Genomic DNA, 17,184 nt, shown 5'->3' on the forward strand with positions numbered 1-17,184 from the left:
TAACAGACGGCGGTCCAATGAGCACGGTGGATTTTGCGGCCTCGGGGAAGGCCCGCCCCGCGATTTAAACGGTGGCAGCAGCCGGCCGTTGGCAGGAGCCGGTAACGGTCGTCGCGCGGGGACGGGGCCTGGAGTTTCTCGGGCACGGCACAGGTATGGGGGGCGGGGCGGGTCACCAGGCCCCTCCCGGGCAGGGCCCCGGCAGCGCCGGCCTGGAGCCGGATTCCCGCCTGCCACAACCGAGCTCGGGGGGCTGCTGCGGGCCCCGGGCCGGCCCCCGCTGAGCCCGGCCTCCTCTGCGCCCTGCCCCTGACTGCAACCCCGCCGCCTCGCTGGGGTTGCCGGGGCCCCGGGCCCGGCCCTCAGCGAGAGGACACCGGCGCGCCTCGCCGCCCTGGCCTCTCTGGCCAGCCCGCCGGGCCGGGCCGCCCCCCCGCCAGGGTCTAATGTCCGGGGGTCTCTGTCGCGCGGTGGGACTGGGCCCCTCTGCCTAGAGGGGGCCGGCGCCGCTCCTGAGCCGTAGCTGCGGCGGGGTGCTGGCTGTCCTCCCACCGTCTTATGAAGCCTAATCCGAGGGTCTTGGCGACTGACGGCAGTGACATTATCTAGCTCAGGGAGGCAGAAGTGACACAGAATTAGAGCCACTTGTCCCCATAAATCCAGGGCAGATTTTTTTAAAGAGGGGTGGGGATGGGGATGGGGCCAAATGTAGGGCCTCCTCCGCCTATTTATTCATAGTGAAAAATGTCCAGCACAAGCTTAGCATGCATAAGCCATTTTGTCCTCTACAGATTACTTTATGCACTGACAGTACTGAAATAAACCCTCTGAAAGGGGGGGTTGTGGGTAGAACACGCACTGTTCTCCTTGACAGACTTACCTTGCTGAACAGGTTTCAGGGTAGCTGCCGAGTTAGTCTGTATCCGCAAAAAGAAAAGGAGGACTTGTGGCACCTTAGAGACTAACCAATTTATTTGAGCACAAGCTTTCGTGAGCTACAGTTCACTTCATCCGATGTTCCAGACTCAACCACTGCTACAAATATTTAATTATACTTTCCTGTATACCTGACATTCCACTCCTTAAAATGGTATCAAATGCTATGATTGAATCTAGCAGGCTGTTGCCCTATAATTATAGGAGTTATGAAACTTAGCTTTTCACAAACCAACATAGCGCTGGAGTAGTTTTAAGGCATATTCACATTCCTGGGTAGGACTGCCCCACAGGTGGCCTAATGTAAAGAAGTCCAACACCGAGAAATCAAGTGTCTCTCTCTATACTAGGATGCTGGTACTCCTCGGGCAGGATTGAGCTAGTTGAGGAAGAAGCCATAGTTCAAATGAACATAGTCCTGTTGACGTCAATGTTAGTTTCTATGAGCGTGTAACAAGGGAAGCAGTTGCAAGACTGCTTAGAGCATGGGTGCCTAAATTCCTTTAAAGACAGGGTTGAGGGCCTGTGGTAGGTACCTTTCTCCAGTACTGGGTACTATACCTTTCACTAGTTATTAGTTTGGCTCGCTCCTTTGGGATTGTGGGCAGAACTTTCTGTACAGTCACATCAATTTCCTTCCAGTGCATCACATCTAAAATTGTAGTTTAATTACAATGTCATGAAGGTGCTTGTTTCCTTCATAGGGAAAAATAAAGCATTTGAAACAACTAGTAAAATTCATTGGATTGCCAAATTAGTCCCTAGTTTAAAACTGAAAAGTGTTTAATGATCTGATTCAGAAATTAAGACAGTCACATCCTGACATGGCCATTCTACTGTTGCCTTTCATTTCTTCTCCTGCAGTACAGGCTCTTCCTTTCCAAAATAATTTCTCCAGCCTTCTCTGTCTTTCCTTCTGTCCATCCCACACTATTTGTAATTGGGACAAGTGTTTCATCTGAAATCGTATCCTATTTGTTTCCAGAAAAAGCTGATTATTTCTTACATGATTCTTTTAGTTAACTTTCCTTCAAACTTCCTTGCTCCCTAGTCTCATGCTGATGCTTTTAAGGTGCCTGGAGGTAGTCTCCATGATCAGCACTGTTACCCAAAGCATTTACACTTCCACAGAGCTGTGACCCTAGTAGCCTCTAAGTATCTTACCTTCCTCAACTAAATAAAGCCTGCAGGAATGAAGGGGAAGGAACCTACAAAATTCATGGGTTCCTCCAAAGTACTTATGCATCCTGACACCTGCCATACTTCCCACTTTTGGGTACTACCCACCAGAATGCATTGTGTGTAGCAAACAGGAGCCTGGCAGGAGTTCCTGAGACAGCACTTTACCCAGGGAGCTGGCTGAAAAGGGACCCTGGCTAGCTGTTTCACGCTGCAACTCTTCCATGTGCAAAGTGCTTAAGCAGAAAGTCCAGCATGAAAGGGCTGAAGAAATTGAGGGATGAAAGGAAATAATGGTGGTTCTCACACTAGTGCCCTGCACACTTAAACAGCGTAGTCGGAAGGTAAGCTAGCAGTTTATCCCCTAGGGGTAGGCGTTTTCACTCTCCTAGTCTGGATAACACTAATATTGTTTCAACCACTTGTCCTCAATTACGCGGGGCACCACTTCTTCCATTCAATCACATGATATTCCTGTGGCAAATACAGCCATTGCTTGCATGGAAAAGCAATGTTAGCTACTTTTAATGCATTTTAGCAGCTGGTAAAAAGGAGGCAAAACAAGTACCATATGCCCAGCATGTTCCATGGACCTGTTTGAGAACCTCTGCACTATATTACCGTATTTCAACAGCCCCCTGGAAGTTAATATTTTTAAAAAGTAGGTGCAGAATTGCACCTTTAAAAAGGATTCCTCTCCTCTGTGCCCTTCCTCCCACCCCCAAATGTTTCCTTTCCTAAAATCCTAGGGGACCACTCCCCCCCCCCCCCCCCCCCCCCCCCCCCCCCCCCCCCCCCCCCCCCCCCCCCCCATCACTGAAAGATGGTCCTGCTTCTGCTATCACGTGACCAGCTCTCATTTAGAGCCCTTGGACTCTGTGTCCACACAGACTCGCTTGGCAGCTTGTCCTGGAGCCTCACTATCTCTTTCAGCAGTGTCACCGTGGCCTCTCTTTGTTTCTAGGTGCTCCTCTTTGTCTGTTCCAGTCTCTTTCTCCCTGCAGTGTGGCAGCTCAATACGTCCCCTGCGCACAAAGTGATTGATCCGGGACTCCAAGCCTTCGCACTTGGGACGAGCCAGCAAAGGTTTGTAAGTGCGGGCCTTCACCCCCTCGATGAAACTGCTGATCTGGTTATGGACTGGGGGCTTCACCTCTCTCCAGAGGAGCATTCTGTTCTTCTCTGGGCCTGTAACATACACAAGTCAGATGCCGGTATCTCTCAAACAACCCAGGCTACTCATTTCAGGAATTAGCCTTTATCCCAACATGACTTCTATGTGTTAGGCATACTCACAGAACAATTTTCCTACCTGTTCCTATGGGTATGACAGCAGAGTCTAGCCCCTGTAACATGTTATATAACATGTGAGTTTTGACTGCATGATTGGCCCAGAGTTGCTGTAGGTGAGTAACATTAAACTCCTGAACTTCTCGGTCGTAGATCCACTGGATGTTTTCAAACTCGCAGTCATACAGAACCAGAGGAAATTCCACTGCCATGCTGCAGAGAGGAAAGGAGGAGACATTACCTAACCGTACACAGGCACAGTCAGCAGGAAGTTAAAACAAAATGCAGTGACTTGGGAAAAACCTAGAACACAAGACTGCAGATCCAATGTGATAGCACTGATTTCAGTGGAAAAGACTATGACTAGCTCACTGCTATCTTGTATAAGAGCTGTCAAGTCAGCAGCTCGTTGAACCTTACATTTTTATAGGTCCTAAGGAATAAGACTCATCAAGAATTTCATGTTCCTTGCCTGAAGAGCCAAAGCTTAAACACTGAGGCAACAGGAAAAGTAGTTTCTCAAGGGCATGCTTTGAAGATGAAGAGGGTATGTTAAGTAACAGGCTGACACTGGAAGTACTGTCTTCCATCTCACTCTAGGACTGATAGTGACAGGCTGCTTGGATGCTGATAGGAAGTGTGGCAGGGGCACTTATGGCGCTAGATTCAGAAACAGGGACTAAGATGCATAAATCTGAGGTGAAATTCTGAGGATTCATCATGGTAATTCTTGCCTGTACTGTGGTTTTCGAGGGTTCTTCTCTACATCCAATAGCTCATCAATAATCTCTGGATTCTCCATCCTCTGTCCAATTAGTAAGAGGATTGCCATCATGCAACGGACTTGATGATAGAGGAATGCCTGGCCTGTGACTTCAAACTGGTACAGTTGGAAAGGGTCCTGTAGCCCAGTTTCCCCTCCTCTATCCACCAGCTGCACCTGTGCAGTGAGAATAGTCCTTTGGAAGTTTGTCACGCCATTCGCTACGTCCATCTTGCACAAGTTCCGGAAGTCATGGGTCCCCACGTATTTTTGTGCTGCAGCATTCATAAGGGCCACATCTAAATCTGCATGAGGGAAAAAATAGCGATAGGTCCTCTTGAGGCAGCTGAATCTAGCACTGAAGCTGGGTTCTACAGAGGCCCAGGCCAACACACGTATGTCGGGAGGGAGCACCCGATTTAGGATATGGGTGTAGCGGATTTCGTTGGCAGGACTACTGGCTTTGTCTTCCAAGCCACCCTCATGACCATTCACTTTCTTTCCCTCTGAAAGGCTTGAGCGAAGGTCCAGGGAAATCACCTGTAGGATTGGAAAAAGGGGATTACACTCCGACTCCCTCAAGACAGGCAAAGCAAGCTTCCAACTACACTCAGTTTTAAAACAAACAAATTCAAGACCTCTGGAAGAGACACTGATCTTCTGGTTTGCTTTAATAACTAGACCTACCAGTAGTCCCTATTGAAGGGTATAATTACATCTGCTGGAGGTGGTTGGAGTGAGCTAACAGTTTGCTGCACTGTTATTGATTTGGTGATAGACTAACAGCCCTCAAAGTCCTAGTAATCCATGGAATATATAGGTATCTTAGAATACTTTCAACCTTGACCTGGAGGAAACACACTCACAGATGACAGGTTTCAGAGTAGCAGCCGTGTTAGTCTGTATTCGCAAAAAGAAAAGGAGGACTTGTGGCACCTTAGAGACTAACAAATGTATTTGAGCATAAGCTTTCGTGAGCTACAGCTCAGATGGCAATTTAGTTCAGTTCCATGGCTAACTCACTGCTTAACCTCAACAGGGGTGCCAATTTGTGATGGTTTATACAGACAGTTGTCCACTGGCATCAGATCAACTTATTGGTAGATCGTGGCTAGTCTACATGCAAACAAAAACTGCTTTTGGCCCTTATCGAGATGGTTTGAGTTCAAACCACTGACAGAAGTGGGGCTTTTACCCACTGATATAGTATCCTGTTGTGTTCTGACTGAAGTGGACAGTGAGACTAAAGCCCTGTCTAAACACAGTTGTACTATTAACTTTACCAATATTGTTAAAGCAGTACAGCTGGCCCAACATTGATGTAATCATATTGGTATAAAGGTGCTTACTTGCCTTCTCTAGCACAGAGGTGGGCAAAATACGGCCCATGGGCCACATCTGGCCCGTGGGACTGTCCTGCCCAGCCCCTGAGCTCCAGGCTGGGGAGGCTACCCCTGGCCCCTCCCCCACAGCCACGCCACTGCGTGGCTTGTGCCTGCTCACCTCCCAGGCTTTCCAATAAGCCTGTCCTGCCACTTTGAGCGGTGTGGTAAGGGGCGGGGGTGGTTTGGATAAGGGGCAGGAGATCCTGGGGGGCAGTCAAGGGACAGGGGCCAGTTGGATGGGGGGGGTGGTGGTGGTTGTTGGATAGGGAGTAGGCTCCTGGGGAGGCAGTTAGGGACAGGGGTCCCAGGAGGGGGGCAGTGAGGGGACAAGGCGGGGGGACGGACAGATGGGTCAGGGGACAGGAAGTGGGAAGGGGCAGGAGACAGGTTGTTTGTGGAGGCACAGCCTTCCCTACCCGGCCCTCCGTACCGTTTTTGCAACCCCGATGTGGCCTTCGGGCCAAAAGGTTTGCCCACCCCGCTCTAGCAGAATAGTTATACTGGTAAAACTGCCTCCATGCTAAGGGTTATACTGAGTTTACTAGTTAATTAAAAACCCCACACTCCTAACCATAGTTAACCAGTACAAAAGCAGTATGCAGACAAGACCTAAGTCAACTGGAGACCATTCTCATGAGTTTCAAGAGGGGTTTTTTCATTTGTTTTTAAAGGAATAAGAATTTAACCAAGTCAACAACATGTCTTAATGACTCTTTGGGACACTTGGTGCAGTTGTAATTTTGCTTAGCATTGTTCTAAGTTTCATGCTAATGGCTTGTCTACAAGGGGAAATAGCCAAGAATAGCTATTCTGCCATTGCTTCCAGAATGGATGCTCTTACTCCACAATAAGAGTGCCTATGTGCTGAGTGAGTATCCATGTGGCGAGTTAGTACAGCAGAGCACTGAATTTTGAAGTCACACGCTCACTTATTTCACACTAGCTTCACCGTGTAGACAAGCCCTAAGTGTCGTCCATCGTTCATGTCCATTGTGAATTGCTGACTAAATGCATTGCTGAGCACAAAGTTAACTATGGGCTCTCTCTGCTGAGTGTCCTTTACATACTAGAAATGCTTCTTACCATGTTCATTTTCAGATCAAAGGGGAAAAATTAGTATCTTTTTAAAGACTGGGACAATGTTCTTATCCTCCATGCTCAACACTGGGTTGAATAAAGCCTGTTGAATTATCCTAGAGGACTATATGCCCTCCACCTAGATTTCACAGCATAATTAAGGCAGAATCTCTCATAGCTGCAAGAGCTGGGAGAACTTGCAGCCTTGGGTACTGACCTGTCCAAATGCACTGACCCCCTTGTCTGTCCGTCCACAGCGATGATAATTGGAAGTCTGCCTATTGTCTACCAGCCGGGTCTTGCTTAGCGCCTCAAACAGTTTTTCTTCAATGGTGTTATTGGTGTTCTCCTGGCTGGCAAAACCCTGGTATCCCCAGCCCAGGTAGGCAATCTTTAGTGCCACGTGTCTCCGGCCATAGGCACTAAAATCAAATGGCCGCTGCTGGCGTTTCTTAGTTTTCCCCAGTGCTGAAGGGTTCCTTTTTATGTCAGTGCCCTCCTTGCCCTCCAAGAGTTTCTCTTGCAGTCTCTTCACTTCTTCCTCCAGTTCCTGCACCCTTTTCAGTAGTCCCTCTCCTTTATCTTTCTCCATACCCCGGTCTGCCATACTGAGAATTCTGGTGAAGTATCCCAGTTGGGATGCGTTGGTAGCTCCTCAGTGACTGCAGAAGAAGAATAAGGAGATTAGCAAGTCTGAGTGTCTCTTTACTTCCTATTAGATTTAGTATAAATCTGCCTCTGGCGTTTACCCATCTGAGACTTTACTTCACGTACTGGCTTTGGCCTTCTAACATTCCTCAGTGCCTTGCATATCCCATGTTCTGACCTACCATATGGCTTGCTGGGCTTAGCTGTGACAGCTTTTCCTTACTCAGTGTAATTAATCCTTTCAACACTTCTAATCTCATGTCCCTCATTCCATTTACTGTTATATCAGATCTACTGTGTAGGCCCAGTCACATCTATACCAAGCTTTCACGTAGTCTTTTTGGGATCCTGTACAGAGCTGCCAAGCAACAATCCTCATTTTCATCAGCCCCTGCTCTGCTAGCATCAGCATGTGAGGCAACTTGTTAATGCCCGTTAGTCTTACGGAACCATCTGTTATGTCATCTTTCCTTCAAAATAGCTTCTTTTGACACTATTAAAGCTCAAGTTTTCAAAGCTGTCTAATGGATTCGGTGCCCAGTTGCTCGCAGAATTAATGTGAATCCCCGAGGTGACTTGGAAAATCTCAGCCTAAATGTTCCCTAGCTTGGCTTCTACTGTGGACTGAAGTCTCATAGTATTCAATTCAACTGCAGTCTCCAGCTTTGCCTTAGGTATCTGGTATCAAGGTGACCTCCCACGGGTGGGCCTTTCCATTATCTGTGCTAGTAAAACGTTTCTAGGGTGCCCCATTGGAGTCAGCACAGCTAGTAAATAGTTATTAAACTGTCCTTGCTCACACAAGGCAGAATCACACTAGAAAAAGTTACTAATACCCCCCGCCCCGCCCCTCTCCACTTTAGACAAAACCAAAGAGTTAATCTTATTCTGCTTCATACTTAGCTATTACCTTTGTAACTGTCCCTTGTGCTAGGACAACTAACCCATAGCAATTACCCCTTTGCTGTTTGAATATCACTGCAAATTCTTATATGGCACAATTCTAATATTTGCTTCAAAAGGGACACTGGGGCATGACACTACACTATAGGTGCTATTTGTCTGCATCTGACATAAAAGCATCTGTAGGGAAGTATCGTTCAAAGTGAAGGGTAAATTTGGGAATCCATACAGGATTCTGATTGCTCTACTCTTTTCAGTTTCACTAGCTCTTAGTCATTTGTTTAAATTCCTTTTTAGCTTTCAGATGGTCACTGGTAAGTGGTCTAGAGTCTGATTTTAATGTTCTAAGTATCTTTTGAATCCATCAGTTCAGATGTACTAAGAACTTAATTACAATTTACTCTTACAGAATAAGTGACAATCAATCCAGCCCAGGTGAAATCATGGAGGCACTGATAGGACCAGATCAGTATAGATGGGCCACTATGAACCATAAAGAGCGGATGGCAGCAGCTGCTATGGCCTTTACCCAACTTTGTGCAGAGCAAGGAGATGGAGATAGCCTGAGAGGAACCTATGCTCCAACTCAGTATGACCCCTACAGTAAAGCATCTGTGACTTCTGGGATCAGGCCATCTCTTCATCTGTTGATGCGGCACCACCAGGCAGAACACAGCATGCAACCAGAGACCCTCTCGGAGGGACTTAGAGGACCCAGGAAGCCAGTGCTGAAGAGGAAAGTTCTGAGGCGGATGCCTGATGGAGAGGTACACGTGTCTGATGAGTCTGTCACCAGTGAACCAGAAACCAGTGCTGAAAGTGACCCTGAGACCTCAGACCTGAGACACAGACTGCTCCATCTACACCCCCACCAGGAAGACACTGCATCAGAGGTGGAAAGCGAGCCGAACCACGGTTCCCATAGAAAGTTTTACTTTGATCTTCCTCATCGCAGTGGTTCTCATGGAGACCCCCCATTTCTTCTGAAGGATTGCCATGGTCAGGGCTCTCCAGTTTATGAACAAGACTTGATTATGGCTGGACAACCTAAATCCTTCATTCCTCCAAGATTAGAGCAGCAAGGCCGTAATCGTGGGAAGATTGACCGGGTAGCCCGGTACTTTGAGTACAAGCGGGACTGGGAGTCATTCCGGATACCAGGGGAGGATCACAGGAAGGAATTGCGCTGGGGCATCCGGGAACAGATGCTCTACAAGCCTGACCTCCCAACCAGGTCTCAACACATCTATGTCCCCAACAACTATCTGGTGCCTACAGAAAAGAAGAGATCTGCCCTGCGCTGGGGGGTGCGCTGTGACCTGGCAAATGGCCTCATTCCCAGGAAGAGCTCCTTTCCTTCATAGTTATCTAGAGTCTCTCTTCAACCCCCATCCACAGGACTATCCATCCGTTAGTGCCAATCAAAGATCTACCTGCTCTGCATAGGCACATTGCATTATTCTGAGTCGTTTGTTCCTCCTCCTAGAGACCCTGAATAAGTCAAGTTGACTCTAAAATCTCATTTGTGCTCCTAGACAAAGGTGGTTGATTGTAGTAGAAAACAACTTTACCTGCCCAGCTTCCTGAATATTTGTATTGAAGCACATCAGCTGCATGCCAGTTGCCTTCCTGTTAGCAAGACCCACAGAGCTTCTCCTTGAGGAGACTACTGTATCAGAAGCTGCTCAAAGTAGATATAATGAAAACAATCAACCTACAGGAATCTATGCTCAGGGGAATAATCAATATCACTAGTTCTATTTTTTTTCCCTTTTTATTTGCTCTTGCGCCTGTGGATGAATTGCTGTGATGGTGTTTTATTTATGGCTTCTGGGTTATGCATTTCTTTTAATAAAGTGCGTGAAAGGATCTGCTGTAGTTCCATGGATTAATTAGAAACACTTCTGATTAGCTTAAGATAGAACTTACTTACCCTAGACCTGTTAAACTATTCCATGCATTTGTGTATGCGTGTACATTCGTAGGCCTTGTCTACACTGCAGAGTTTTGTCACCAAAAGTGGCACTGGAGTGCCTCCATGAGGCTTTTGTATTGTATTTTTTAGACAGAGCTGTCTGCCACTTTAAGTTGCCAAGGCACTTTCTGTAAATAGAAGCATTTGCCATGGTGTCCTTGACCAACCCAATACAAGAATAATTTGTCTGTCTATAAAGCTCTTTAGGATCCTCTGGGATGGAAGGGGTTAGAACTTTAATATATTTATTGCATTTTATACAATGCATCTATCCAATGTACTGGAGTACTACATGGTTCATAGGATAGAACAACAAAGTGAGGAACTCTAGGTTCTGTACCTAGCTCTGCCACTGACTTGATGTATGGCTTTGGGCCTCAGTTTCCCCATCTGTAAGACAGGGATACTGAGTCATACACTGCATTGTAAAATGCTGAGCAATCACAGAGTGCCATAGAACTGTGTGTGATTCAGGACAAACAACATGCACATCCAATGTACTAAAGTCAAGAAAGCCCTTCCCAACCCAGCACAAATATCACATCCCTCAGCCACCTACTGTGAAAGACAAGGCCTCTAGACTTGCCAGGCCCTGACTTTTCCCCCAACCAAGAAAGGGATCCTTGTAGTGGAAGATCGCTCGCTAAGAATACCCTCTTCCCCCGCACCCCCGTCTCCTTTACAGCTGGAGGCTGTTCGCTCGCTACTGCTGCCACTGCAGTTCCCGAGGGGCGATTGTTACCGGTCTCATGCTGCCTTGGACCGAACTCCAGGGAGGCCCAAGGGGGAGAGCGAGGGTTTCCAGCCTGGCCCCACAATCTCAGTGAAGCCTGCCCCATTCCCTCCCTGGCGGGATCGGAGAGGGTGAATCCTGCATTACCAAGTGACCCCGTGCCGGGCAAAGCAACGTCCCCGAGAGGCGAGTGAGCCCTGCAACGTGGCACCTGTCCCGCGCGCCTACCTCTACAGCAGCCCGGCCGGAGACCGGCCTCACGCTCCCGGGAAGGGCCAGGACGCGGTAGTCACGTGCGCGCTGCTGTCTGCGTTCCCCGCCGGAAATGACCTTTCCACTCCCCCATGCTCTGCAGGCGGGTCATGGGAAATGTAGTTCCGGCACCACGTGGCCCACACTGCCCCCCATCCAGCGAGGGGCTCACGGGGGCTGCCTGCGGTGTGAACGCTGCACAGGGAGACTCTCCCTCACCCGCAATTTTGTGCTGCTTTCAGGAAGCGTTGGTGGCGTCTTTGCTCTTCTCAGGGGGACGTTTACAAATAATCACCATGGTGTCCGTGTGAAATCCTCCTTCAGAGGGGCCCCTGGAGCCAGCCACGGCTGTAAAGGGGAGAGACACTCGTAATGATTCATCACGCTTGGCACTGACTCTGCTTTTCAGCCGTAGACAAACGAGCGCTGTACGAAGGCCGGCAAAGTCATACCGTTCCCAAGCAAGTGTGGAGCTTTCAGGCCTGATTTTCAGAGGTACCGAGCAGGGTACCGATGACTCCCGTGGGATAGTGAGAGCCTCTGAAAACCAGGCCCGAGTGACTTGTCCAAGGAAGGCCACACAGGCAATCAATGGCAGAGCTGGGGTTAGAAACTATCACTCCACAGGTTGTAGCAGTCATCATCTTTACCATGGGGGTGCAGATGGAGAGCAATTTTATCACTGATGGTGCAACCAAGTTGTGGGGAACATAAGAATCCTGCCTTTGCCCAGAACATTTTTGAAATGGAGGAGCAGGTGCGGGTAACTTCAGCTTCAAGCTACAGGAACTCATTCTCCTGTCTTCGCTCTGCTGCTTTTTCCTTTGAAATTTTAGCCACCAAGTCCAGCGTAGCTGGTGAGGATGAAGCGCAGAGGGTTTGTGGACTTCGTGTGGGTGTGAGAATGGGGGACGTGGGCAGTGGCTCTCAGAGCGGGGGGGGGAGGGCACGCCACGCCCATCAGATCTGCCCATTTGGCCATTGCTTCCTTGCCCAGAGAGCCCTGGCCTTGGCTGTAGTGGGGCGGGGGGGGGGGGGCAGGCAACATCCTCACACCCTGGGGTGGGGTGGGGTGGGGTGGGGAGGGGCAGAGAACTCCTCACCTCACACCTTGGGACCCCCCCTCATGCCCTGGGGCGGGGTGGGGAGGGGCAGAGAACTCCTCACCTCACACCTTGGGACCCCCCCCCCTCACGCGGTGGGGTGGGGCTGGGACGCCCCTTCCCTTGGGACAGGTCAAGGTGGGGCAGGACAGGGGACCCGCTTCCTGCGCTGGGGGGGGCCCAACAGCACGGCACTCCCGCCCCCCCACGGAGGGCTTCTCTTCCTCCCTCCCCGCTTCGCTGGTGCTCGCCCTCGCCCCGTCCTCATGAATATTCATGACCCCCCCCCTGCCGGCGCGAAGGCCGTTCCGCTCTCGGCGCCTCTAACGGCCGGGCGCGGCGCGGGGCGGGGCGGCCATGGGCTCGCCGGAGCGCGGCTGCTCCGAGCGGGACGCCGCCTGCCTGGCGCACAGCGTGAGTGGGGCGGCCCGGCCCCGCCGGAGACCTCCGCGCCCGTCAGCCCGGGCCGCCTTCGCCGTTACCCGCCCTGTCCCCCTCAGTGCCCTCAGCCCGTCCGCCTTCAACCCCATTGCCCGTTACCCTCTGTCCCCCCGTCCCCCCTCTGTCTGACCCCCTCACTGCCCCTCAGCCCGTCCGCCTTAACCCCATTGCCCCTTCCCCGTTACCCTCTGTCCCCCCGTCCCCCCACCGTCTGACCCCCTCACTGCCCCTCAGCCCGTCCGCCTTAACCCCATTGCCCGTTACCCTCTGTCCCCCCGTCCCCCCACCGTCTGACCCCCTCACTGCCCTCAGCCCGTCCGCCTTAACCCCATTGCCCCTTCCCCGTTACCCTCTGTCCCCCCGTCCCCCACCGTCTGACCCCCTCACTGCCCTCAGCCCGTCCGCCTTAACCCCATTGCCCGTTACCCTCTGTCCCCCCGTCCCCCACCGTCTGACCCCCTCACTGCCCTCAGCCCGTCCGCCTTAACCCCATTGCCCCTTCCCCGTTACCCTCTGTCCCCCCGTCCCCCCACTGTCTGACCCCCTCACTGCCCTCAGCCCGTCCGCCTTAACCCCATTGCCCCTTCCCCGTTACCCTCTGTCCCCCCGTCCCCCACCGTCTGACCCCCTCACTGCCCCTCAGCCCGTCCGCCTTAACCCCATTGCCCCTTCCCCGGTACCCTCTGTCCCCCCGTCCCCCACCGTCTGACCCCCTCACTGCCCCTCAGCCCGTCCGCCTTAACCCCATTGCCCCTTCCCCGGTACCCTCTGTCCCCCCGTCCCCCCACCGTCTGACCCCCTCACTGCCCCTCAGCCCGTCCGCCTTCAGCCCCATTGCCCCTTCCCCGTTACCCTCTGTCCCCCCGTTCCTCCACCGTCTGACCCCCTCACTGCCCCTCACCCCGTCCGCCTTAACCCCATTGCCCCTTCCCCGGTACCCTCTGTCCCCCCGTCCCCCCACCGTCTGACCCCCTCACTGCCCTCAGCCCGTCCGCCTTCAACCCCATTGCCCCTTCCCCGTTACCCTCTGTCCCCCCGTCCCCCCACCGTCTGACCCCCTCAATCCCCCTCACCCTGTCCCCCTTAACCCCATTGCCCCTTCCCCGGTACCCTCTGTCCCCCCGTCCCCCCACTGTCTGACCCCCTCACTGCCCTCAGCCCGTCCGCCTTAACCCCATTGCCCCTTCCCCGTTACCCTCTGTCCCCCCGTCCCCCACCGTCTGACCCCCTCACTGCCCTCAGCCCGTCCGCCTTAACCCCATTGCCCCTTCCCCGTTACCCTCTGTCCCCCCGTCCCCCCACCGTCTGACCCCCTCACTGCCCCTCAGCCCGTCCGCCTTAACCCCATTGTCCCTTCCCCGGTACCCTCTGTCCCCCCGTCCCCCCACCGTCTGACCCCCTCACTGCCCCTCACCCCGTCCGCCTTCAGCCCCATTGCCCCTTCCCCGTTACCCTCTGTCCCCCCGTCCCCCCACCGTCTGACCCCCTCAATCCCCCTCACCCTGTCCCCCTTAACCCCATTGCCCCTTCCCCGTTACCCTCTGTCCCCCCGTCCCCCCACCGTCTGACCCCCTCACTGCCCTCAGCCCGTCCGCCTTAACCCCATTGCCCCTTCCCCGTTACCCTCTGTCCCCCCGTCCCCCCACCGTCTGACCCCCTCACTGCCCCTCACCCTGTCCCCCTTAACCCCATTGCCCCTTCCCCGTTACCCTCTGTCCCCCCGTCCCCCCACTGTCTGACCCCCTCACTGCCCCTCACCCCGTCCGCCTTCAACCCCATTGCCCCTTCCCCGTTACCCTCTGTCCCCCCGTCCCCCACCGTCTGACCCCCTCACTGCCCCTCACCCCGTCCGCCTTCAACCCCATTGCCCCTTCCCCGTTACCCTCTGTCCCCCCGTCCCCCCACCGTCTGACCCCCTCACTGCCCCTCACCCTGTCCGCCTTAACCCCATTGCCCCTTCCCCGTTACCCTCTGTCCCCCCGTCCCCCCACCGTCTGACCCCCTCACTGCCCATTGCCCCTTCCCCGTTACCCTCTGTTCCCCCGTCCCCCCACCGTCTGACCCCCTCACTGCCCCTCACCCCGTCCGCCTTCAACCCCATTGCCCCTTCCCCGTTACTCTCTGTCCCCCGTCCCCCCACCGTCTGACCCCCTCACTGCCCCTCACCCTGTCCGCCTTAACCCCATTGCCCCTTCCCCGTTACCCTCTGTCCCCCCGTCCCCCACCGTCTGACCCCCTCACTGCCCCTCACCCTGTCCCCCTTAACCCCATTGCCCCTTCCCCGGTACCCTCTGTCCCCCCGTCCCCCCACCGTCTGACCCCCTCACTGCCCCTCACCCCGTCCGCCTTCAACCCCATTGCCCCTTCCCCGTTACCCTCTGTCCCCCCGTCCCCCCACCGTCTGACCCCCTCACTGCCCCTCACCCTGTCCGCCTTAACCCCATTGCCCCTTCCCCGTTACCCTCTGTCCCCCCGTCCCCCCACCGTCTGACCCCCTCACTGCCCATTGCCCCTTCCCCGTTACCCTCTGTTCCCCCGTCCCCCCACCGTCTGACCCCCTCACTGCCCCTCAGCCCGTCCGCCTTCAACCCCATTGCCCCTTCCCCGTTACCCTCTGTCCCCCCGTCCCCCCACCGTCTGACCCCCTCACTGCCCATTGCCCCTTCCCCGTTACCCTCTGTCCCCCCGTCCCCCCACCGTCTGACCCCCTCACTGCCCATTGCCCCTTCCCCGTTACCCTCTGTCCCCCCGTCCCCCACCGTCTGACCCCCTCACTGCCCTCACCCCGTCCGCCTTCAACCCCATTGCCCCTTCCCCGTTACCCTCTGTCCCCCCGTCCCCCCACCGTCTGACCCCCTCACTGCCCCTCAGCCCGTCCGCCTTAACCCCATTGCCCCTTCCCCGTTACCCTCTGTCCCCCTGTCCCCCCCTGTCTGACCCCCCCACTGCCCCTCACCCCGTCCGCCTTAACCCCATTGCCCCTTCCCCGTTACCCTCTGTCCCCCCGTCCCCCCCTGTCTGACCCCCTCACTGCCCCTCAGCCCGTCCGCCTTAACCCCATTGCCCCTTCCCCGTTACCCTCTGTCCCCCCGTCCCCCCACCGTCTGACCCCCTCACTGCCCCTCAGCCCGTCCGCCTTCAACCCCATTGCCCCTTCCCCGTTACCCTCTGTTCCCCCGTCCCCCCCACCGTCTGACCCCCTCACTGCCCCTCAGCCCGTCCGCCTTAACCCCATTGCCCCTTCCCCGTTACCCTCTGTCCCCCCGTCCCCCCACCGTCTGACCCCCTCACTGCCCTCAGCCCGTCCGCCTTCAACCCCATTGCCCGTTACCCTCTGTCCCCCCGTCCCCCCACCATCTGACCCCCTCACTGCCCCTCAGCCCGTCCTCCTTATCCCCATTGCCCCTTCCTCGTTACCCTCTGTCCCACCGTCTGACCCCCTCACTGCCCCTCACCCCGTCCCCCTTAACCCCATTGCCCCTTCCCCATTACCCTCTGTCCCCCCCGTCCCCCCACTGTCTGACCCCCTCACTGCCCCTCACCCCATCCGCCTTCAACCCCATTGCCCCTTCCCCATTACCCTCTGTCCCCCCATCCCCCCACTGTCTGACCCCCTCACTGCCCCTCACCCCGTCCGCCTTCAACCCCATTGCCCCTTCCCCGTTACCCTCTGTCCCCCCGTCCCCCCACCGTCTGACCCCCTCAATCCCCCTCACCCCGTCCGCCTTAACCCCATTGCCCCTTCCCCGTTACCCTCTGTCCCCCCGTCCCCCCACCGTCTGACCCCCTCAATCCCCTCACCCCGTCCGCCTTCAACCCCATTGCCCCTTCCCCGTTACCCTCTGTCCCCCCGTCCCCCCACCGTCTGACCCCCTCACTGCCCCTCACCCTGTCCCCCTTAACCCCATTGCCCCTTCCCCGGTACCCTCTGTCCCCCCGTTCCCCCACCGTCTGACCCCCTCACTGCCCCTCACCCCGTCCCCCTTAACCCCATTGCCCCTTCCCCGTTACCCTCTGTCCCCCCGTCCCCCGTCCCCCCACCGTCTGACCCCCTCACTGCCTCTCACCCCGTCCCCCTTAACCCCATTGCCCCTTCCCCGTTACCCTCTGTCCCCCCGTCCCCCCACCGTCTGACCCCCTCACTGCCCCTCAGCCCGTCCCCCTTAACCCCATTGCCCCTTCCCCGTTACCCTCTGTCCCCCCGTCCCCCCACCGTCTTACCCCCTCACTGCCCTCACCCCGTCCGCCTTCAACCCCATTGCCCCTTCCCCGTTACCCTCTGTCCCCCCGTCCCCCCACTGTCTGACCCCCTCACTGCCCCTCACCCTGTCCCCCTTAACCCCATTGCCCCTTCCCCGTTACCCTCTGTCCCCCCGTCCCCCCACCGTCTGACCCCCTCACTGCCCTCAGCCCGTCCCCCTTAACCCCATTGCCCCTTCCCCGTTACCCTCTGTCCCCCCGTCCCCCCCCGTCTGACCCCCCCACTGCCCCTCAGCCCG

General features: G+C 54.7%; 3 protein-coding genes across 7 annotated transcripts in view; 2 read left to right on the top strand and 1 right to left on the bottom strand.

Moving 5' to 3' along the window:
- The first annotated feature begins 33 nt into the window (after positions 1 to 33).
- HYLS1 (HYLS1 centriolar and ciliogenesis associated) lies at positions 34 to 10,050 on the top strand. 2 transcript variants are annotated; one of them, XM_037882352.2, is made up of 2 exons: positions 34 to 153; positions 8,591 to 10,050. In XM_037882352.2, exon 2 carries the CDS (start codon positions 8,625 to 8,627, stop codon positions 9,543 to 9,545), a length of 921 nt encoding a protein of 306 aa, XP_037738280.1. In that variant the 5' UTR covers positions 34 to 153; positions 8,591 to 8,624; the 3' UTR covers positions 9,546 to 10,050. The 2 variants fall into 2 exon arrangements, with proteins under 2 accessions (XP_037738280.1, XP_007066432.2); XM_007066370.4 differs by lacking the exon at positions 34 to 153 and adding an exon at positions 3,086 to 3,201.
- Positions 955 to 11,243, bottom strand: PUS3 (pseudouridine synthase 3). Of its 3 annotated transcripts, XM_043533878.1 has the most exons (7): positions 11,118 to 11,148; positions 9,753 to 9,862; positions 6,848 to 7,292; positions 4,140 to 4,708; positions 3,428 to 3,618; positions 2,928 to 3,303; positions 955 to 2,881 (listed from the first exon to the last, which is right to left on the bottom strand). In XM_043533878.1, exons 3-6 carry the CDS (start codon positions 7,235 to 7,237, stop codon positions 2,972 to 2,974), a joined length of 1,482 nt encoding a protein of 493 aa, XP_043389813.1. In that variant the 5' UTR covers positions 7,238 to 7,292; positions 9,753 to 9,862; positions 11,118 to 11,148; the 3' UTR covers positions 955 to 2,881; positions 2,928 to 2,971. The 3 variants fall into 3 exon arrangements, with proteins under 3 accessions (XP_043389813.1, XP_043389812.1, XP_043389814.1); XM_043533877.1 differs by lacking the exon at positions 9,753 to 9,862 and having other exon boundaries at positions 11,118 to 11,243; XM_043533879.1 differs by lacking the exon at positions 9,753 to 9,862 and having other exon boundaries at positions 10,899 to 11,166.
- Positions 11,244 to 12,152: 909 nt separating this feature from the next.
- Positions 12,153 to 17,184, top strand: part of DDX25 (DEAD-box helicase 25) — a 49,702-nt gene continuing 44,670 nt past the window's right edge. Inside the window, exon 1 of one of the 2 annotated variants that reach the window (XM_037882353.2) lies at positions 12,153 to 12,658. In XM_037882353.2, the coding sequence (XP_037738281.2) occupies positions 12,602 to 12,658 (57 nt within the window). In that variant the 5' untranslated portion in view covers positions 12,153 to 12,601. The remainder of the gene's footprint in view (positions 12,659 to 17,184) is intronic. The other variant, XM_043533880.1, reaches the window with a different exon arrangement.

This window comes from Chelonia mydas, chromosome 22, assembly GCF_015237465.2.
Source record: "Chelonia mydas isolate rCheMyd1 chromosome 22, rCheMyd1.pri.v2, whole genome shotgun sequence".
NCBI classification, from domain to species: Eukaryota; Metazoa; Chordata; order Testudines; family Cheloniidae; genus Chelonia; species Chelonia mydas.

Coding starts and splice junctions, on each gene's coding strand:
- PUS3 (XM_043533877.1), bottom strand. CDS start 7,237: ATGGCAGACCGGGGTATGGAGAAAGATAAAGGAGAGGGACTACTGAAA. Junction 4,709..6,847: donor GGGTCAGTGCATTTGGACAG/GTCAGTACCCAA, acceptor CCAATCCTACAG/GTGATTTCCCTGGACCTTCG. Junction 3,304..3,427: donor TGTCATACCCATAGGAACAG/GTAGGAAAATTG, acceptor TGTATGTTACAG/GCCCAGAGAAGAACAGAATG.
- HYLS1 (XM_037882352.2), top strand. CDS start 8,625: ATGGAGGCACTGATAGGACCAGATCAGTATAGATGGGCCACTATGAAC.